Here is a 24,198-nt window from a genome sequence, read left to right as displayed (position 1 = left end):
CCTGTCATTGCATTAGTCGCGAAATTGTAGATCCTTAATCTCTATGTGCCAAGGGTCACACAGGAATGCTTGATTTTAACCTACCTAAAGAGGTTTTTTAGCCAAAGCAGTTTTCAGCTGACTAAGCTAATTTTTGAACCAAAATTCTTTAGTGTTAGTTTGATAAAAAAATTACTATATTTTATCTTATCCCACCAAAATTTTCATTAAGACACCCATTAAAAATGAAAAAGCCGCACAAAAAGAGGTTTCAACTGGGTTAAAAAAATAGTTTGAATTTTTGCATTTTAAAGTAATTTATTGTAGATAATTGCTAAGCCACCCGCCAAAAGCAGTTATTATCAAATTAAGATATATTTTATTACTGTCGTTGAACAGCCGACCCAATTTTTTGGGTTTACGACTACCATTGTTCAACTACGTAAACTTGTAATTTTGAACCCAATCCAGAAGACAAGGGAACTCCTGGATCGAGTATTGGGAGAAATTTGCCTTCGTGGAGGACTTTTTGATGGAGTTAGCCCGCATTTGTGTTACATGGAGAGGAAGACCACGAAAACCTCCCACGGTTAGCCTGAAATAAAGGGGACTCTAACCCGTGATCCGTCTACCACTGAGGATATTTCACGCCAGTGCTGTGGTCGGTATCAACTGGGATTCTAACCCGGTTCGCCTCAGTGGAAGGCGAACACTCTATTCTCTGAGCCATCGCGGCTCAGTACAAAGCTATTTTATTTTATAACCGTCGTTGAACAGCCGACCCAATTTCATGGGTTTACGACTACTTACGTTCAACTCCGTAGCCTTGTAATTTTGAACCAATCCAGAAGACAAGGAAACTCCTGGATCAGTACCCCCAGAGGTATTGATTTGTTGTGGGAACATGGAGGACTTTGAGACTCGACAGATTTAACGTGCATCAGTCACCATTTACTACACGGGGAGTCTTCGGCCGGCGAGGATCGAACCCACGACCTCTTGGATATGGGCCCAGCGCCCTACCGACCAGGCTATCCCCGCCTTACAAAGCTATTGTAGAAAATTTCTAGCAATAAAAATTTTCGTTAATCAAAAAAAAGTAAAACCCAATAAATGAAACTAATTTCGGACAGATAAATCGCAAATTCAGATTTTTCCTTCAAATTAGGGATCATTGTCGAAAATAAACAAATCAGAAATTTTCGTCTGCCAATCCATCAAAACAAATGTTAGTTAATTTTGACGTTGGAAACCACAAGTTTGAAACATTTACATTAACACAGTATTGGAAATCTTTAAGCCCTGAGTTTACCTACAGAAGAAAAAAAATAATGTCCAAAATATCACATTTTGATGAAAATACCACAATTTAGAGGTTCTTTTACTTACATTATGGTTCTTTTACCCACATCAAAGAGAAGTTATGACATAACAAGTTTTAACTAAAATATTATTTTTAAAAACAGATGAATTTTTCCTTCAAGCGTTTTCCCGAGTTTTTTTTTTTTTTTTTTTAATTTTCCTCTGAGCCAAAAAGGGTCACAAATTATAGCTTGTTAGCTACTAAATATCACAAGCTTAAATGTAACTTCGAAATATTAGCCATTAGAAAAACAATTTATGGTTTAAAATTGAATATTTGCTCATTTTGACCTAGAAACCATATATTAGAGTTAGCCTTAAATTTAAACCAATGTAGGGAATATCTAGCCGCCTGTGTGTTTCATTAGTTCGATCACTGATAAAAAGTTTTTGGTGAAAATAAAACACTAATTAACCCCTTCCTTCTCGCTCCCGTGAAAATGACGGGGTGAGTTTTCGCCCGCTATTTCTTGCTCCCGTGATATTGACGGGCTGGAGTGTTCAGTAGTAACTCGCCAATAAGAATGAAACTAATTCATTTCTTTTGCCCGGAAAACATTTTATTTCTCCTTTTACCCACCAGATAGCAGTACCAGGATATTTTTAAGCTAAATGTAGATAGTTTATTTTAAACTAAATTTCAGCACTAATCAAATACGTAATACAAATACAAAAGCCAAAAAAATAGGTACTTTTACGACCGTTTTCTTGAAAATTAACCGATCGTTAAGGGGTTAAGAAGAAATAATAATAAAAGAACACACATCAACATCTGTAAGTCTACCTAAAAACGGAATAAGTTCTGCACTATCTTATAGGTTAGCTCTCCTTACATGAAAGTTCACACAAAAACGAACTATTTCGAATGACTTTTGATCTAACAATCGGATCCTTTTCAGTCTCCTTCCCTGCTTTTACAAAATATATTTCTGCTTATAAATTTAATAATTTTACTACCACTGTGAAAAATCATCATAGAAAAGATCTGAAGTTTGCACTATATTACTCACACAACCTCCTTACTCTTGTACACCAATCAATCAATCACTCGGTGAGCTCACCCATAATGTTAAAAAAAAAAATCACATAATTATAAATTTGCCCAATTTTTAAATATTATTTGTCCAACTCATAATTTAGGTAATCATTCATGCACTGTTCTTTAACATCAGCCTATCCGTGGTATACATCAGTAGAGGCATATTTTCAGACGTATATCAACACAGAATATTTTTTACAGTTCATCATAAATTTAAAATTCACTATTTATGTATGGCAAAACCTCAATTATGATTGTTCTTTTCATGTGAAAAATTGTGCTTAAGCTGTCTCTTATAATAAACTTACAAACTACACTTCCTTTCATATTTTTGTGCGTATGTCTGTCATGTTTGAAACAAATGAACGATATTTTAGAACCACTGTCCACTGCAGCTTAAATCTGCCTCTAACGCCCGATTCAGCATAATAACATTGGTACCTCTGGCAACATCATAATAACACTCATATCCGATCGATGATTTATTATGGCACAAGGCACAATCCATATTTTTATATAGGATGCCATCATTCCATTTAATAGGATCAACGTAAGACTTGCACAGTCTTCGTGTGGTTATATTTTGCCATGATCTCGGGCAAGAAGAAACCATGCCGGGAATACAACTCCTGATGCCTCTGGTAACATTTACAGGCTTCTGGAACAACAAGTAGCATTTTTCGAACATCCATTCATCGTTTTCCCATTTCCAAACACCCCACTGCTGTTTTTCTTCAATGAAAGTTAAGTTCTGAAGAACATCTTCTTGAGTAACATCCACATTGGAACAAAGGGCTTTAACTCGCCATTCCACTAAGTTCTCAGTATTTTCAGCATTACATAAAGCACAATAGTAATTCTTGTAAGTCACTCCTTCTTTTGGGTCAGTAACAGGCACGGTTCCCATAAGATCATTAGTCTCACTGCTTACTACTGTGTCTTCAATGCATTTTTCTCGAATATGCTCACGTCCTGTCCAGGAATCTTTACATTTGTTTACCATCCAGAAATTTCTATTTTCACCGTGCACATATACACATCGATTGCTCTGTCTTCGTCTGATCGCCATTCGAAATGTTCTGTAGGGTGCATCCAAGCAGCAATCATTGTATATGAGTGAGCAAACGCTGTCACAGAAGCAATTGCGAGTCGATTGATCACCGCCAACTAAACAGGAATTCGAACAAACTGGCATAAGTTTACGTATTTCGCCAAACGTGACAGCAAAAATTATCAAAATGCTTAACGCGATTAAAATGTGTAATGACATCCTCAAAACTAAAGATTAAGATCTGTTTAAGAAATTATTTTTATAAATGAATCGATATTTTAATATGCATTGTATGAAAGTTATTGTTAGTATTTGTCATTATGAATAAAAGATGTAAACTTTAAATATTCTTCCACTTTACAGGAAACAGAAAACGCAGGAAACTCGTCGATTCTGACATCCGCGTAGAAAAAGATAAGATATTGTTGCATAGAGAATTTGTTTCCTTAAGATATATGTTTCTTGGTGATTAACTTATTATTTAAATATAATCATTATTTATTTAAAAACACATTTAAAGAATAAATACCAAGAAACTTGCTCAAGTGGACAACTTAATCAGGGTACAATTTGTTGGTGATTTTAGACTAGTGGTAATTTTATAAAAGGTCAATTTAAAATTGTTTTTACCAGTTAGATATTAGATTACGATCAACTTGGACTGGTGATCAACACGCAACAGGTGATCAAATGCACAGATTTCGCTGCATTAATATTTTATAAAATACTTGGAGCTTTAATATGAGCGCAAAAAGAAACTTTTATAAAAAAAATATCGGTTTTCATTAAAATTTGCAGTTTTTTTATTGAATCATGAATTTTAAAATATATGATGATGATTGATTTAGCATATCAGATAAATGGCCTCTTTTCTTTTGTCGATATTTTCATCCCAACATATCGGGTGGCACTAACATTAACCAAATCACTTGGACCAATCACATCAATAGCATAATGAAGAAAAGGGAAAAGTTCCAGAAGAGAGAAAGCCTCCGCACGGATTAATTTAGCAGTCAGTCGTAATGAACACAAACTGTGCGAAAATGTCACAGCGTTCGGGCTACTAAACTGAGCAGTACGAAATATGTCAAAACGTTCGGAATACTAAAGGCTCCGATTTTTTGTTTAGGTAACCCCTTGCCGGGTTTGGCTTTCTTCTAGAAGATGATAGAGCGTTCGGTGCTCTACAGTCTTTAATGAACTATATTCTCACCTAGACTTAAAAAACAAGGTTACGTTATACAAGTTTATTTTACCTATGTATAACCAGTTCTCAGCAACTAAGACAAACACACAAGAACAAGATAAGGACTCTTCACAATCTTAGTGGATCGAGGGGGCTACTTCAAATGTACTAAAATATTAGCACAGACGTTAATTTAAGTTCAGAGGTCAGAAAAAAAAAGTACTTACTTTGAATTAACATACCTTTTTTTCCAATGGATTTGGATTTTTGACCCCAAAAATGAAAAGGGTTGCGCAATCTAGAAAATATGGTACCAATAGTTGATCAGGAGAAATTAACCTTATATGAAAGACTTTTAAAGGATCTTTTATGCAAAGGTTCACTGAAAATAATTATGTCTCAACATTTAGTAAAGAGCAAGTTGAAAACAAAATACTGCCCAGCGTTATGGTTCACTCATTTCTAAAATTAAAAAAATTAAAAATCAATTGAAAATTTTTAGAAAAACTGTGTTTTCTCCAAATTTTATAGAATCATAAGTTCTAACCTCTGAAAATTTCTTGCAATAGTTACTCGTGACTGTGACTCATGAATTTGCAATAGTTACTGTTTGGTCAAATTTAATTGATATAAAACCAGCGATGTCTATGCTTATTCTTAAAATGACGCAAAACGTCAATATAGAGAAAGACCATAGTTTAGTGAAAGTGAAAATCGTTTGTAATATTGTTGTAATAGTTGTTCTTTAATATTTTAAAACTCACTCTATTGCTTCATTACCTGTGCTCATGAAAATTGCCAAAATCTGAAAATAAGGCAGTGGTTTTGATAATTTTCATCTAAGTCGATGCTGATTTTTTATTGAAAAAGTTAAATATTTATTTCGAAAATATTTATTTGTCCGTTTTGAAGCCCAGATAATTCTTCACAGCAAGATGATATACATAGTTTGAAATCATCCTTTTGCTTTGAGTATTAGGCACTTAAACTGTGGTTTTTTTTATTTTCATTGGCGACAGATCTTGTTTGACTACTCTAAACACTAGGACTGGGCGATGTTAAGATTTCAGCATCGTGATGCATCGCCACTCAAACATCGTGATGTTTCGATACATCGCGATGTCACATTACTATTTCACATTTGGTTTTGCCAAATTTTGCATTCTTGCACACCTTTACTTTTTTTTTATTTGATGTTACTGTAAAGTAAGACTAAATCTAAAATTTTAAATATATAAATTAGATTTTTAGAATTTAAACTTTGTGTGTTTGTGGAAAAAGGAGAGTAAGATTTCAAGGGGGATATTCAGAAAAAATTTATAAAAGTGAAAATCTGCCAAAATGCATCAAATTTACATCATACGAACTATATTCATTTTATAGGTATTTAATTTCAATAAAGTTATATAATCAATCAGAGAAAAAAGTAAAGATAGGAGTAAATTAAATATATGACTTTATATCCGGGTATATCAATGTTTAGTAAATTGATTATTTTCTTCTTTTGCATTAAAATAATTCGATAGACTGTCTTTTTCAATTTAAATAAAACACATCTTTTCAAACTTTTCTGAAAACAATCGGAAGTTTTTAAAGTAAAGAAAGAGGGTAGTGAATAAATAGTTAACTAGTGAAACGAATAATTCATTAAAATTTTACATGCAGCTTAAAAAAATGAGAAATTATCTTTAAGGATGAATTAAAAAAAAAAAGAATAGTATTTCAACCTTAGCCAACAAAAATTATCGTTAATTTTCAACATTCTTAAAGATGGTTAGGTATCTTAGACAAAAACACATTAAAAAATTATTACATTAAGAAATAATTTTTCTAGAAAATAAAATTAGAAGAAATCGGTGCATTTTTTCAGCTCTCATATTGTAATAAATTTATCTTAACATGGATATTTTAGCAATTAATATTTGATATTTGTGGATAGAGTGCAGTGCATGAAAAAAAAATTACTGTTGACTTCATAATTGGATTCCAAAAAGTCTGATTTTTTTAAAATTTATTTTTCAGAAACTATTCAACTAATTTCTTTTAACTTTTTTATTTTAAAATAAAAAGTTATATTTTTAAAAAAAATTTGTATACCTTACAATTCAAACTTTTTTCGACAGTTACTAATAAAAAAATTAATTAAAATCATTTTTACATAAAATTATCTTTGGATAAACGAATTATGTCAGCCAACTGTAAAAATAAAATAGATACAATTATAAAAATAAAATTTTAAATGTGCATTGAGCCAACAATTTAAAAATCTTTATAAACAGAAAAATAAAAAACTTAATAGAAAAAGATAAAAAAAATATATATATATGGATTGAGAAAGCTAGAAAACTTAGAACAGCCGATGTGCATAACCTCTTGACCTTTCATTCTCCAGAATTTCTTGAAGAATATCTTTCAATAATTTATTGAAGGTAGTAGCCTTCAATAATTGAGGAAATTGAGAAAAACCAGCATAAAAACAAAATTTCCTGAAAAAGGATATTATGGAAATTATTATGGCTTCAATATTGTAAAAATCAATTATTTGAAAATTTATTTTCAAAATTATTGATGACCTAATGTATTATTATGTTGATAAACTATATTTCGTGGAAATAAAATTTAACTGCACACTCTTATTAAAATTGTTATAAATAAGAAAGATCAAAAAGCAGTCATGTCGAAAAAGAAAATGCTAAAGAAATAAAAACGAAACGACTGTCTTAAAAAGAAAATTTGCGTTTGAGAAGTTGTCGGTTCAAAACCTCGTTGCAAAGAATATTAGATTTTTTTTTTAATATTTTCTAACAATAATAATAATCATTTTTTAATAATTGAAGACGTGGTCATTATGCAAAATTGCAGCTTTATATAAAATTATTAATGAAAACATTTTATCCATATTGAGGGAATGCAATTCTTCAGATTTAACAAAGAAAAATAAATAGCTAAAAAAGTAAATAAATAAAAAGTCTTATCGAAACAGACGATCGTTTCCTCAACAAGACAAAAATGATCTCAAAGTATTGTCAAATTACGAAACATAAATAATCCTCAGGGAATCACTTTCTTTTCTTGGATTTACACGAAATGAAGAAAGCACCTTTTCATCTTTCATTGGCGATGAGTTATAGTCACATCGGAAATCATCGTGTGAGCACATCGTTACTTGATGCTTCGCGAAAGAAGAAACATAGGGGAAAATATCGTCACGACAATCGATGTCGCCGCATGATCGGAGGAAAATGCTCATCGCGCGTGCTTGCGAACATCGATGTTGGAGAGGGAGAATCGTGCTTCGCGGCATCGGGAAACATCGATGTCAACCTGGCATCGGAAAACATCGTGCTCACATCGGAATTCACGATGCTTCGAAAAGGAGGCCAGTCTAAGCATCGGATCGGCGATGATTGCACAACATCGATGTTTTCCGATGCATCGATGTATCGCCCAGTCCTACTAAACACTAAATCATTTAAACTACAACACTCTGTACAGTATTTTATATAAATCTTATAATCTATAAAATTATGTAGTTACTAATTCATGAATTACAAAAAATTAAAGTTTTAGAGTGGTGACTTTTGATGTCTACTCAAAGTTGACATTGGAGTGCAAAAGGTTAAAAGCATTGTCGAAAACAAAATGGAGTAAAATTTTGTAGCAACTTCTCTGACCTGATTGGTTAAAGTACATAAACCACATTGGTTAAATCAGCGGTTATTAAATTATACTTTTCTACAGTGATCTGGTGTTTAGACACAGAGGAGGGTTCTAGTTTAGAGAAACAAAAATATAGTATGTCCTTTCTGTATTTTTTTGTGTGTTTTATGCACGTTGTTTTTAACTTTAGCATCTACGTAGCACAACTTATACCCTACATCCTGCCTCTTCTTTTTTTTTGTAAAGTTTTTGAGACATTTTTCACAACTCAAAAAACATTTTTAATTTCTCAACTCAAAATCAAAATGCAGGCTGTAGTGATTTATAAGTATTTGGAATTGAGTTTTACAAACACTGAAATATTTATCTTGAATCATGATCTTAAACAAACTCTTGAACAAAGCGCAACACATTAGTTATTCATGACTGTTAAAATCGCGCAACAGTTATGAAAAATTGCATATCTGTCACTTAAAGTTTGGTACTACATGTGACATAAGAGAAATCTAGAATTACCATTAAAAAAAATTATGCTGATTTGAAATCAAAAGTTGATCCTGTTTTTATAGTTGAAATCGCTCATATAAAATGTTAACACTCACCTTTAACTAGTAGGCATGATTTAAAGCAAGGCGGTAATAGAAAGTTATTCTGAAACCATATCATTTGTCTTTTGTGAGGTGTAAAATATGCTAACTCTTTTACATTATAAAATATTCATCACTATTTGCTTTCAATAGGGAAAAAATACTCTAATATATTTAGTATAATTGTTAACAGGAATCCTAGAAATCATGGCATTTTAATCATTCCGAAAACAAGCTATAATGAACTGATTTTTTTTACCAGTTATTGCTTTTACCCGTCTAGATATATAAAAATTAAATACCTTTTTTTATGTAAATAATACCTTGTTTTCAGTAAAAATAACATATAACAGATGAATAACAATATATGTAACAGATTGTACTTTATTGATTCGGTGAGCAATATGGCGAACTTGACAAACTTGTAGCTAAATTAATTAAAATAGTTGTTTCTATTCCTATCAGTTTTTGATAATAATTACTTATTTGAACAACTTCGTGAGTATAATTTAATTTATATTCCACTGCTAATTTATATTCAGACTTGCTGATATGTCCAAAAGTTAAAAAGATACACTTTTTTATAAATTGAATTCAGTAAAAAATTTATCTAACGTGTCTTAATTTAATAAGTTGGGGACCAACTTCCAAGTTAGTCACAAAATCATTAAATTAAGCAAAATAATTAATTATGGACCTATTTGAATGCAGTTTTTGTCAATAAACTCTTAACTGAAACAACTTTTTAATTAATTTATATTCCGCATACTGTTTTCAATAACAGTTGTTTTTCCTATTATTGTTTTACATATTCCACAGGAATCATGAAGCACACAATATTTTCTCCTCTATCATCTTTAAGCATGAATTTTGATAAATAATCGTAATCAGGGATCGTAGCATTTTCCGAATTCATATAGGTGTATTCTTGACCCTTCCAAATGGGACACGATAAACCACTTTTGCATGCATCTGGATGGTCTAATGGTATATTTTCTTCACTTCCAACCACTTCTCTATTAACCATTCTCGATCCGTGCAAAACAGCAGTAACAGAGCTGGAGTCGACGAGGGATTTAAATCGGATGGTGGTAGTCTCAATCGTGTTCTTGACCAATGGGCAAAAATCTTTTGCATCAGGGCAGCTCGATAAAGTTACGCTTTCAATCTCGCTCTTGATTGGTTCATCACAACTTTTGTAGCTAGTGGACATGGAGCTCAGAACCAATGAGAATAATATTAAGCAGATGAAATACTTCATGGTAAGCTGAAATTGAAAATTAATTTTACAGTCTTTTACAGGAATTATGAACAGGTTTTCATTGTTATAATTAGAGCCCGGATTTTGATGACGTAAGAAATCTCAACTAATGCCCTTAAAAAGGGCAAAAAATGCCCTTAAAAATGCAAAAATTGCGCAAAAAATGCCTTAAATAAAGTAAAAATATTGAATTAAAAAAATGCTTTGCTCTTTAAAATTATTATGAGTCATTTAAAAAATATAAAACAATGCTATACTTGTTTGAAAAATATGTTTTATATCCTAAAATAACAAAAAAAGGAAAATATATTGACACCAAAATATTTTTATTTTGTATAGAAACTTTAATGGATATAACAACTTCCATCTCATAATATTACTAAATATCAGAATTACATTGGATTATTAAATGTTTTTCGATAATTTGAAATGTAAACGAGTGTCTCTTGTCTGAAAGTAAATTTTCATTCCTGCAGAAGCTTCTTTCAACGTCTACTGATGTTATAGGCGTGTACTTGAAAAAGACGGTCTCACTTACTGACAATTCTTCTTCAATTTGAAAAGATTTTGCTTCACCTCTTAATATCCTATAGATTTTCTTCATTGTTTGGAAGCCAGTATAATAATGAAAATTGATAAAAAAATAATAAAAATTGGAAAATTTAACAAAAAACTTTGAAAAATGCATTAAAATGCAAAATACGCCCAAAAATTTAAAGAAAAATGCCCTATAAATCTAAAAAAATGCTCTGAAAGACAAAAAATGTCCAAAAATGCAAATGTCATCAAAATCCGAGCCTTAGTTATAATTTTTATATACATTATTCACGATGGTTATATAGGTTGATTCTGTATAGCAGCTACAAATTTGAAGAGAAGGCATTGTACGTCATGAGGATTATAAACTGCATAATGTATCCATTGCGGGAAGCACTTACAAGGAGCACTTTCCTGTTATGGACTAGCTATTCATTCACATTTTAAATAGTAATTTTTCTTAAATTATATAAAGAAAAGCATTCCCGCAGCAGGGGGGTCACGGAGGTTAAAGCTCCACAATTTCGTGACTAATGGCATAATTAAGGCAATTTAGTCAGCTCTATGCATAAGCCGCCTCTACTTCCAGACAAGCTGGTTCACATCAATGCGAAGTTGGGTGGGCTTCAAGCAGTCACTTGAAATGGAATCCAGTTCTTTACAATGACAATTCAGTGCCTTAACCACTGAGCCATCGCGGCTCACTTAAATTATAAAACTATATTATTATTGTCAAAAATTACTGGTCAAGGCACAGCTGTTTTATGTGATTTAATGATTTGGCAAGTAACTTGTCCAGCATGCCAAGTCGTTAAAATACGATAAAACAGGACGCAATTTTTGAAAATAATTGTTAAAAAACATAAAATTATCATACGATATAGATAATTTAGTTAAATAAGTGCAGGCGCCATCCTATAATACAAAAGAACCATAGATGCATATCACATGTACGCCATGGGTTGCAGTGCAATTCTCACCTAACTCTTTTCTAAGTTTTTAAGAATTGTGCTGGCGCCTCAATAAAATAACTTAGCTCAAACAAGAATCCCGACTCACACTATTATCTTAGCTCACACTATTAAAGAGAATGGAATAAAATTTAGTATAAAGATACCGTTTGAACACCCCAGAATAGTGTTATAAGTAGAGCCCGGATTTTGATGACCCAAAAAGTCGCAGCTAATGCCCTTAAAAAGTGTAAAAAATGCCCTTAAAAAGTGCGAAAAATGCCTTTAAAAATGCGCTAAAAATGCCTTATGACATGACTTAAATAAAGTAAAAATATTAAACTAAAACAATGTTTTACTCTTTAAAATTATAATGAGTCATTTCAAAAAATATAAAACAATGCAATTCTTGTTCTACGTTAATTAAAGTTTGACACATATGTTTTATATCCTAAATTAACAAAAAAATAGGAAAATATGTTGACTCCAAAACATTTTCATTTTGTATAGAAACTTTAATGAATATAACAACTTTCATCTCAAAATATTACTAAATATCAGAATTACATTGGATTATTAAATGTTTTTTGATATTTTGAAATGTAAACGAGCGTCTCTTCTGAAAGTAAATTTTTATTCCTGGAGAAGAAAATTTCCTAGAAAATAGTAATGTTCTAAACTATACAAATCAGAGAAAATGGGAAAGCTGTAACAAAGAATTACTTCTAAAGAATTTATAGCAATCAATAACATAATGGAAAAACATAATGACATGCAGGTGGTATTGAAAGCTACAATATGAAATTTAAAATTATAAGACAAATATTGCATTTCATGTAATAAAAATGCCCAATAAACAATGAAAATTGGAAAAAATTAACAAAAAGCTTAAAAAATGCTTTAAAATGCAAAATGCACACCAAAATTTTAAAAAAAAGCCCTATAAATCTAAAAAAATGCTCTTAGGACAAAAAATGTCCAAAAATGCAAATGTCATCAAAATCCGGGCCTTAGTTATAAGCTATCAGATCTCATGGTTACGGTTGAAGAAACATAATTTAAAAATTGCCAATTGTCAGCATCTACTTATTATTGCCAAAATATGACCCTTGCATTGAGCACTTAAAGATTTTGAACTATATTTTTATCTCTAATCGAAGCAACGTAAGATTAGATCAAGAAACGAGTGCTTTGAATATGTTCAATGTATCAGAGATTCAGCCCTGCTAAATACGCTCAAACTGCATCAGAAAAATCATAGTGATTTGTATACTCCAATTTGCTTTCGCCGTCGCCATGCTTTTAGGATTTTTTTGAAGAAAAAAATTTTTGTTACAGTGAGAACTACACTTAGACACAAAAAAAACGGGTGTGGTTGAAAAAAAAACGGTGTCAAAAAGAATTTGGCCCAATTCTTCGAAAGATCATGTTTGAAGCATTTAAAAAATTTGTCATTTTTTTTACCAATATGAAATTTGGATCGACCAAAATGAGGAAGTGAAAGTTATTAATTTATTTTTAGCTTTATTACAGGCAATTCTGAAATTATTCTATAGGATTGCAATCGTTGTATCTAAATGCTTTTTTTTTAATTATAGTGATGTTGAAAAAGTAAATTAGCTCCTACTCTCATTTTGGTGTCCATGCAAATTTTAGGTGGGTAAAAAGGACACTATTTCTAAGAGCCTTAAGTATGACCTTTTAAATGGTGCCAACAATTTTGCCCTGTAAAATCTCTCAAAACAGTTGCTGCTTAAAGAATAATTGTTTACATACAGTTAATGTAGAGGTGTTTCTATTATTTTGATCAACACCTGTACATAGAAAAAAGTTAAACTCTTTATTTACTTAAATAATACAAGCATTTCCATATTTATTTTGTGTATCTCTACATCTATCTAAAGTCCTAAATTTTTCCCCCTCTGCTCGTTAAATACTCTCACCTTTTATTGGGCAGCTGTTCCCTAAAAAGAGGCTGCTTCTTCAGTGTCTTATTTATCATGAGGCCCAGGCCTAGAGCCCCCTCATTTCTAGAGACCCTCTAAATGTTACAAATAATTTATTTTTGTATTTTTTGTTAATAATTGTCTATTAGAATTATGAGTTAACGAAGATTGAACTAGATATAAGCTCACATTTGCTAATATACCATAATTTACTTATGTTATAACTTAAAAACATTTCATTATTAAACAGCAGGTAAATTTTGTTTTAAGTAATGGCCAGGGAGTTTCTAAAAGTTATATGCTTAAGGCCCCGCATTTCTAGATCAGACCCTATGCCAGGGATGGCGAACTAAGGGCACGCGTGCCATTTATGGCACGCCACATAATATTTTGGGGACGCCACCGATCACGAAATCCACTGTGAAGCAATTTACCAATTAAATTAAAATTCACAAAAACAAACATAAAAAAATAAAAACTTACTAACAAAAAAATTACAATTAATGCCAAAAAACAATTAATTACCATAAAAAACAAGCTAACAATAAACAACTAGAAAAAAAATTAACAGACCTGCTTAAAATAACATCTTACAACCTAATTAAGTTATTTGTCATCTAATCTGCAACAAGAGAAGTCACACTGATGTTACTTTAAGTTGAATTACGCGTATAACTGAGACATTGCAAAATGTATTCTTTTTCATAGTAAATAAAGAGTTTCGAGTTGATAGTATTTAGTGTTATTATTTTCTTAATAATCATGAAGTCAAAATTGTTTGACGACACGTCTATGACCAAATTAAACAATTTTTTAGAAGAAATGGCACGTTGGTGCATAAAGGTTCGCCACCCCTGCCCTATGCGATTTACTTTTAAAGTGTACTTTAAAGCATGAAGCATACTTTAAAGGAGCTACAACAGTCCATGGCAGCAATTGTCTTTTTTTCTGTTACGGCACTCTAAATACTTATTTCGAGCTTATATTAGAGCTTATTTTAGCAAAATTCCAATTTTACAAGCAGAGTTCATTAGAAGCTGTGAATATTCTAACCAAACAAGATAAATTTAGTGTGAATACTCAAATTTTTTATTATTTTATAAATAACAGTCTTAGAATCAAATTAAATGTTAGACTGTTGCGCTTACAGGGCTGGAGCTGCTTCTAGTTTGCATCGCATGCATAAATAAGCTGAAAATGAATAAAATAAGCAGAATTGTGATTTTCGAAGAAGAGTCATTATAAACTGTAAGAAAAATGACCTGAAATAGGTAATTCTTGAATTAAGTGTTTTTTTAAATTGAAAAGTTTAATTAAAAATATTTACGAAGTATTTGTAAATGCATATTAATTTCGTAATTTATTTATTGATATTTAAGAAATAAGCATAAATTATTAAATAAGTAAAAAAGTTTTATAGCATTTTTTCATTGACATTTTCATAAATAATAATATAATTTTACAACCATTCCATGAACGTAACTTAATAATTTGAAAAATTATGGATTGTTATTTGAATACAAATAAAGTTGCAACTTTCAAAAATCACCACTAGTTAATAAAAGAGGTCTACCTCTTGGAACCCCTGTTACCTATATTCTGAAATCTATGGTTCCACTGAACACCTTTTAGAAACAACTGGTCTATAGGATAAATTTAACGGTCGCCATCAGGCACTGGGCGACTAAATATGACAAATTGGCAGCTTAAAATTTTTTGTCAATCACCATCTGAGCTTTAATTTCTTCTTCAAAAATGAAACCCGGGTGCGATTCACTATTTTTTAAATAAATAAATAATTATTATTGATATTTTGTAAATCCAAAATTTGCTTTGTTTCATGCTTATTTCATAAAGTTTTTCCTCGTTTCAAAAATTAACCTTGTAATGTTTACCATATTTTTACAAAAGCTATGAAAGAATTGCCTTACATTTTAATTTCATCAGTTTTTTAAATAAATTTAATTCTTCAATTCTTGAAAAAGCGGTTTTAAAAAACGGCCACTGTGAAGAATGCTGCAATTGGCCACTGACAGGTCGCAAAATTTTCTAATTTTGCCACACACTACTGTGCTTAAAAAGTTGCAGAAAAATTTCGCAACAGTAAGTTTCCGTAAAAAAACTATTTAAATATCTATTAAAGGGGAAAAAAATGGTGAAGAAATTGATATTCACATTTTTTGACTAATATTTTTAACAGGTATTTGAAATCTACATGTCACTTCCGGCTCAGATACAGTTGCGTAATAGACCCAAAATATCTATTTTAGAGCATTTAGTCATTATTTATTAAACAAATAGTAATGGTGCGGCTATCAAATTTTTCTACTTACATTTTTAAAATATCTATTTCTGAGTACTTAGCCATTATTTTTTATAAAATAAATAAAAATGGAGGGACAATCAAATCTTTCTACTTATAACATACTTCATGTTTAGAATAAAGTTTGCTTGTTATCTTTAAAACAGCTAGATAGGGTCCCAAAATATTTAACATTCAACATAAAAGACATTTTTATTTATCTTCCTTAATAAAAATGGTGAAGAAATTGACTAGCTTATGTTTTGACTAATAGTTTGTAATAGGCATTCGATTCGGATATGGTCCTGAAACAGCTCAAAAATATCTAATATCGAATGTGCTTGCCATTTATATATATATATATATATAAATATATATATATATATATATATATATATATATATATATATATATATATATATATATATATATATATATATATATATATATATATATATATATATATATATATATATATATATATATATATATATATATATATATATATATATATATATATATATATATATATATATATATATATATATATATATATATATATATATATATGTGTGTGTTATTTTCGAAAGAGATATGGTTCAGAAAAAGGTCCAAAAGAGTTCTAAATACACAACAGTCATAAATGTTTAAAATAATATCTAATAATAAATATTTCATATAATATCTAATTAATGAAGAAATTGATAATCAACAAAGTATAAATCAAATTCATCTTATTTTACGCAAAACTAGTTGCTTAAATTCTTCGTCTAATTAGTGAAGAAGTTTACTATCAACAAAGCATAAATTAAAATTATTTTTTCTTTTGAAAACTAGCTGTTTAAATCCCTTGTCTAATTAGTGAAGTAAATTTACGAGCAACGAAGCATGAATCAAAAATAGCTTATTTTATGAAAAGCTAGCTGTTTAAATCGAATGTCTAATTAATGAAAAAAAGTTAGACTCAACAAAACATAGATCATAATTATCATTTTTTATAACAAAACTAATTGTTAAAATATTTTATACACTTAGTCAAGAAATTTAGAATCAATAGAACATAAATCATAATTACTCTTATTTTTGAAATAGCAGCCTCTTAATTCCTTTGTTTAACTCAAAATGATTCTTTGTTATAAAGATAAATCGGTGTTATTTACTGCCTCTGTGTAAATAATCAAATACCTTTTGCAAGTCATGATTTGGAATTATCACGATATCACGTTATTGCAATACACGAACATTGCAAAAGAATGATTTAGCAAACAGAGACCATTAGATTTACTTGACTACTGTTCACACAACTGAAAGAGATCTTCTGACAGATTATTAAAAGATAGGATTTGATAGATTATGAATAGAACAGTTTTTAAAGAAGAAAGAAGAGATTAGAAGGTTTTATAAAACTATTCTTGAAAAGAAATTCGCTTTAAGTTAGAAAACAAATGAAAGGGGATCTTATATATTTGAACAACTTTATTAACATTTTAAAGTACGACAACAATTATGCGAACATTGCACGTGCATGACTTAAACAGCTTCGACACAAATTCGTTTTTTCTGGAGGTATATCTGTCGGTATTAAAAAAATGCCATGTTGCTTTGTTAATGATTTCATTTTAATCTCAAAACATGTTTTAAGATATCATTGTTATTGTTTTCAAATAAGTTGAGTTTTAAATTACATTTGATAAAATATTAAATGAAGAGAAAATTTCTTACGAGATAAAAAAAATTTAGCTTTCCGTATTGTATTACTTTAAAAATTATATTTCTTATTACTAATTTAAAAACTTTCTTTTAATATTCATTCTACTATTTTTACTAGCTTAAATGCCAGAAATTTTGAAATCATTTAATAATATAAGCATTATTGTAATATTTATAAAAGAATGCTTCATTAATTATAGTAGTATTGAACACGGAAATCAGCTTTAAAATTCCTACGCTCATTTTGCATGAAAAAAAGGACACTGTATCTAAAAACTTCATACATGATTTTTCAAATTTTGCCAACAGCTTAGCAATGTAAAACCCTCCAAAACATGTTAATAAAGTTGTGTTTCCATATCTGTGTCCAACCCATATATATACATATATATGTTTTTTTTTATTAACTTCTTTTATTTTTGTGGGTTTCGTTACTTGAACTTTCCAATTATTATTATTATTAAAGTGTTCAGTTCATAGAAGGCAGCCTTGAAATGTAATTCGCTTCATTTATTATTTTCTTAACCAAATATATTTTTACTGATTATTTTATACGGTAAAGCTGAAAGCCCATTTATGATATTTTTTCTTCTTAGCAACTTTTGTTAACTATCAGATTAGTGCATTTAATTTTAACGCATTTTTATTTTATTTTACTTTATATCGGTAAGTTTGTTTTCTGACTTTTATCTTAAACTCATTTAAAATAGTATCTTATGATAACTATTCTTGCTTTTGAAATGGCTCAATCGCTATCGGAAAGGTATACGTCCTGATGAGAACCTTTAAGTTTTTCCATGAATTATTTTATTATTTTTCTAATCCTATTATGTTATATTACCTATTATGTTGTATATTACATATATTATATATTACACTTGTGCTACCACTTTTGATCGTTTTTTGTTTAAAAGAATCGTCCTTTTAAAATGACGCAAGGCACGAACGGATGAAACAGTATAGAATAACCGAGATTCAAGTGTATTCTAAAAATTTAGAAGATCTATAATTATTTTGCATATATTGATCTATATTATATCATCCGGCAATAGATATGATTTTAATGCTGTAAACAGAAATGAACGGTTAGTCGGCTTACCGATAAGCCGATTTTTTTAAAAGTCGCATCGGATTCGAATTATCTCAAATAGATAGTTTTCTGCACAAAGGATTATGATTATAGTATCCGATTCAAATTATCTCAAATAGGTTGTTTTCTGCACAAAGGATTATGATTATAGTATCCGATCCGAATTATCTGAAATAGGTTGTTTTCTGCACAAAGGATTATGATTATAGTATCCGATTCGAATTATCTCAAATAGGTTGTTTTCTGCACAAAGGATTATGATTATATAATATTAAAAAAAAATCTAGCTACCAATCGGAATTGATTTACAACTAAGTCACGCTATTAATTAATTTCAACACTCTGATATCTACTATTCGATAAAGATTTCCAGTATAAATATGTCTAAAAAATCTCAATTGTTTGTCTTATTTTGCGTAAATCCTAATAAGAGATAATGTTGTCTAATATGAAGGGCCTGTTGTTTTCCCTCACCATTTTACGTATCAAGTAAGTAAAAATTGAAATAAAATTTTTGTAACTTGTCAACAAGGAAAATTAAAACTCGCTTATTTTTTTAAACTTAATCAGTTTACAATATTAACAAAGATGTTATTTGGAGCTTAAGTATCAAATTGGCGACTAAAGAATTATTTAGCCATCGATGTTCCCTTTTTTGGACATGTTCCTTTTTCAAAAAGATAAAGACTGTTTACTATTTATAATTTAATGTTATTGACTGTTAATTACAGTCGGATCTCTATTTAACGAAGTTGCTAAATTCCGATAATAAGTTCGTTACATGGAAAATACGTTAAATAGAAAATCTCCTTTTGAAATACTTAAACGACACAAAACAGGCTGTAAATTTATAAACACTAGACATAATTAATATAGCAACTGATATACCTTTATCTTGTAAAGTGCAAGTTTTGTTAATTACAGTCGGACCTCTATTTAACGAAGTCGCTAAATTCCGACAATAAGTTCGTTACATGGAAAATTCGTTAAATAGAAAATCTCCTTTTTAAATACTTAAACGACACAAAACAGGCTGTAAATTTAAAAACACTAGACATAATTAATATAGCAATTGATATACGTTTATCTTGTAAAGTAGTATCTAGCAGGAATCTAAGTAGTATCTAGCGTAAAGTAGTATCTAGCAAGAAGAATATCTAGTAAGCAAGAATAGAGCAAAACATCATCCAGTGTTACACTATCATGCGACATGCATTTTTCAACTAAAAAAAGCTAAATTTATGCATAAAATTATTGCTACATTTATTATAAAAGAAATTTTAAACATACGTTATCACATGCGTTCTTAAGTTTAATTGCTATTGATAAAATTTGTTATTTTTGTCTGAGTTTTTCGTTTGAAATGCAAACAGAAAAGGAAAGGGATTTTACTGCTTTCTCTAAAAGTTAAGTGGCTTCAAAAATCAATTCAAGGTTATTTTCCCACGTGAAATGTGTTAACAAGTTTGAAATAGTCTGAAATAATTTGGGAAATAGGGAAAGGGATCTCAGAGAAAAGTTCGTGAAATAGAAAATTCACCTCGCTCTTTGGAAGTTATTGTACGAATAAATTTCCAAAATACTCTAGGTTCCTCGAAAAAACTCGCAAAATAGAGAAATTCACAAAATGGAAGTTCGTTAAATAGAAGTCCAACTGTATTTCAATTGCTAGCATTTGCCTCAAGTAAGACAGATCAGGGATTTTAGTGTCCTTAAAAAAATTTGAAAGTGGTTGCGAAGAATTAGAAAATAAAGTGCATTTTTATAAATTCGCGTCCACCGCTGCACTTATTTTCTCCAAATAAGCATATCTAGTAACAAAATCAGTTTCTATATTTTTAATTTTAAATTGAAAGCTAATGAAAACCAATTTTTAAATTTATCATTAACACGTTGAGCACCGCGTCAGCCATCGGTGACTGACAGTGAACTTTTCATTTAGGCCGAGTCAACCACCGGTGGCTGACACTGAAATTACATTTAGGCTGCGTCAACCACCGGCGGCTGACACTGAAATTACATTTAGGCTGCGTCTACCACCGCTTGCTGACACTGACCTTTCACCTAGGCCGCGAAAAACAGCTGGCTGACAACGTATAACATGATATAGAACTATAAAATTTACACTCTTTTATGGAATTGCAGAAAATTTATTCAAAATTTACTTAATTATTGTGGTTCTTGGTTTAATTAATTCAATTTAGTAGACTTTTATCCACCACTATTTTTAAACAATTCGTAGCCTTATATAGTTCACCACTTTTTTCACATATGTCATGCTCACCTCCGACGCCTCATATCATAACTATCAAAACAAATAATTTCATCAACCTTTCTGAAAATAACGTTTACTCATGCTGATACAATTCTGAACAACTCCAAAATCAAACAAACACAGTTTAGAGCAAGCTGCTCAATTTATTTTTGATTCCTTTTTAGTTATTCAAGCAAAGAGCTTGAAATATTCATAAAAGCAACTCCATTGCCTGCTTACCTCATTGCTCAATCAAAACTGTTCTAAAATTCCAGATGAATGGGATAGGGGACGCTTCGCGGCCTAGGTGCCCAATAAAATCAAAACACTAGGACTAGGACATATGTCATGCTAAACCTTTTAAAACTAGCAAAATCTGTCTATTATTTGCAATTTTAGTTTGGCCAGCCGGGCAAGCCATGTAATATTAGCGTGGCGTCCAACGTGTTAAAATATTGTCACCACTTTTAAATTTCTTTTAGGACAGTTCGAGCCCTGAAAATTCGAGGGCTCGAACATCGTGAGTATTCACAGAAACTTCTGATTAAAACTAAAATGTAGATTTGATTCTAAAGTTGCACTTTCCTGAAATTTAGCCATTGCACTTATTCCATAACTGCAAAATAAGAGTTCGTTAAGTAAACGGTTTAGGAGTCCAAATATTCGACATCTTTACTACTTAACACATAGCTGGCAACTTTTCTGAAAATTTCCCCGTGTGCCCGGCTATTGTTTTTGAAAGCGGATGTGAAAGTGAGACAATATAAATAAATTATTCAACTCTTCATATTTCTTTTTCGAATGATAAAAAGCATTGCAATCACCTGCGTGCAATGGTACACCACAAGTTTTGCAAATATATCAGGTTTCGTAAAGTTATAATAAATTGGTACAAAATTAAATAGTAAAACTTGAAAAGTAAGGAAAATTACGCCCACTTTTTAAAATAGTCACCACGAGATCACTGCTAACATGATTGCTATGACTCGTGATCGGTCATCAACGCTTGGCCACAAAAACAAGAGTTAACTCGTGACCGGTCATCAACGCTTGGCCACGAAAACAAGAGTTAACTCGTGATCGGTCATCAACGCTTGGCCACGAAAACAAGAGTTAACTCGTGATCGGTCATCAACGCTTGTCCACGAAAACAAGAGTTAACTCGTGATCGGTCATCAACGCTTTGCCACGAAAACAAGAGTTAACTCGTGATCGGTCATCAACGCTTGGCCACGAAAACAAGAGTTAACTCGTGATCGGTCATCAACGCTTGTCCACGAAAACAAGAGTTAACTCGTGATCGGTCATCAACGCTTGGCCACGAAAACAAGAGTTAACTCGTGATCGGTCATCAACGCTTTGCCACGAAAAGAGTTAACTAAAACATTCAGATTAAGAACGTTTTTTCGTGTCTGATTTTGTAATTTATCGTTTATTCGAATTAATTAGCATGTTTGACGCTAAAGATTGTCGTTAGCTATAAAATTTGAGTCCTAATAGTCGAGAGTCAGATCATCAGACGAAAAGATATTAAAGTGTTAGCTTTTTTATATTTCCCATACTGTATTCATAAATATACAGGGGGACGATGCTCATATCTAACTTTTTTGAGAATATTTAAAATTATTAATCATAAACTCCGAAGCGACATGAAGTAAAATATAAGTTTATTTTTTTCTGCCATTTCCGAGTAAGTAATAGAATTTTATCAATGTTCTATCAAAGCATAAAAAATATAATAAAGGTTCTTTTTTTTAAAAAACGTCTTCCTAATATTTTGTTGTTAGAGACATTTAAAACGTTTAAGATAATTTTAAAATTCATGTCAATTTTTATATATGCAATTTTTAATTATTTTTTTCAGATTTAATAAGTTAGTAGAGCACAATGATTTTTTTTAAAGAAAAATATTTGGTTAGAGCTTGTTCTTAGTTTAAAACGTAACTTATGACAACATAAAATACCTTACATGAACTCAATTATTTAAACTCTAATATATAACCAACTTTAAAAACGTAATATTTAAGAGATTCTAACTTATGAGCTGACTTTTATTTTTATATATACATGTATGTATGTTCTTTGTGAAATGCGCGTCTAGTTCACACTAGTAATGAGTTAAAAGTTTTAAAAACAATCTACCACTTTAAGAAAATGAATATAAAGTACATTATTTTTATTAAATAATGCATTAGTATGGGATTTTAAAGCTAATGCTTCCTTTAAATACAAAGCATTTGCTCCAAATGCTGAGAATTGTTGAAGAACAAATACAAAAGTCGGAATAATTACAGAGATGCCAACTTGTTCCTCACAGCAAATATATATTTTAAAGTGGTAGTTTATCAATTGTGATTCTTGGTTTAAAAAATTCAATTTAGTAGATTTTTTTCCACCACTTTATAGTATTGAAATCATGCTATGACTTCTAAAAAGTAAGCAAAAATAGTCAACTATTTGCAAAATTTACTTGTAGTTATTTACTGTTTTTTTTTTAATTATTTTGGCGTGTCCGGAGCAGTTGGCATCTCTGTAAACTATACATAATAATAAACGCGGCTGTGTGTGTGTCTGTAATCACAATATATCGCCCCAGAAGCCTCGCCCAGGCACGAAACTCGGCACATAATTGTGTTTTGACATAATGAAGAAGTATTTTTTTTTTCAAAAATTTGGATTAGTTTTTTAGTTATCAGTCATTTTGTAAGAAAATCTATGCTTTTTCGTCTTCAAAGAGCCATATTCAAAAAACTATTAAAAACTGCATATACTTTTCTCCACTCTTATAAATGTATGCTAATGCGAACCTTATAATTGAAATATTAATTTTCGACAAGTTTTCGACAAAAGTTCTTAACGACAGAATAAACGTATTGCTGTTTTATATTAACTGTGTCATTTCGGAATCCATTCTTTACATAGTTGTTCATTTACTTTAGGGAACACGAAAAAAATTATACATTTTCCTTTTGTTTTTGTATCAGAATTTTTGCGATTTGCAATCGCGCAAACTGGTATTTCGATAATATCATAGCTTTAAATTCTTGTAAATTCACTGCAAAAACTGAGGAAAGTCATTATAGAAAATAACAAATGTCTTAGAATAACTCGCAAAAAGAAATGATCCAATATTTGTTAGAGCTAGTAAGGCCAAACGCTCCGTTCTTGAAGTAAAAGTGCGAGCTTTGCGCCAAAGTGACGTCGCTAGAGTGACGTCGGAGGATCGGCGCGGCAAGAGATACTTCAAAGGAGTGAACCAGCTATTCTCTTTATCTATTCTCTTT

The 24,198-nt window shown here is 30.5% G+C and overlaps 2 protein-coding genes across 2 annotated transcripts; both read right to left on the bottom strand.

Moving 5' to 3' along the window:
- Positions 1 to 1,879: 1,879 nt before the first annotated feature.
- On the bottom strand, positions 1,880 to 3,775 carry LOC139426435 (uncharacterized). The gene has a single exon (XM_071185313.2). It carries the CDS (start codon positions 3,648 to 3,650, stop codon positions 2,754 to 2,756), a length of 897 nt encoding a protein of 298 aa, XP_071041414.1. The 5' UTR covers positions 3,651 to 3,775; the 3' UTR covers positions 1,880 to 2,753.
- Positions 3,776 to 9,234: 5,459 nt separating this feature from the next.
- On the bottom strand, positions 9,235 to 17,229 carry LOC107444520 (NPC intracellular cholesterol transporter 2). Its single transcript, XM_016058672.4, has 2 exons — positions 16,936 to 17,229; positions 9,235 to 10,131 (listed from the first exon to the last, which is right to left on the bottom strand). The coding sequence occupies exon 2, from the start codon at positions 10,123 to 10,125 to the stop codon at positions 9,661 to 9,663; it is 465 nt and encodes a 154-aa protein (XP_015914158.2). The 5' UTR covers positions 10,126 to 10,131; positions 16,936 to 17,229; the 3' UTR covers positions 9,235 to 9,660.
- Positions 17,230 to 24,198: the final 6,969 nt, after the last annotated feature.

This window comes from Parasteatoda tepidariorum, chromosome 5, assembly GCF_982258835.1.
Source record: "Parasteatoda tepidariorum strain Cologne lab strain chromosome 5, Ptep-v5.0, whole genome shotgun sequence".
NCBI lineage: Eukaryota > Metazoa > Arthropoda > Arachnida > Araneae > Theridiidae > Parasteatoda > Parasteatoda tepidariorum.
The sequence above is the reverse complement of the archived record's forward strand: the minus strand, read 5'-3'. Positions and strand labels throughout refer to the sequence as shown.

Coding starts and splice junctions, on each gene's coding strand:
- LOC139426435 (XM_071185313.2), bottom strand. CDS start 3,650: ATGTCATTACACATTTTAATCGCGTTAAGCATTTTGATAATTTTTGCT.
- LOC107444520 (XM_016058672.4), bottom strand. CDS start 10,125: ATGAAGTATTTCATCTGCTTAATATTATTCTCATTGGTTCTGAGCTCC.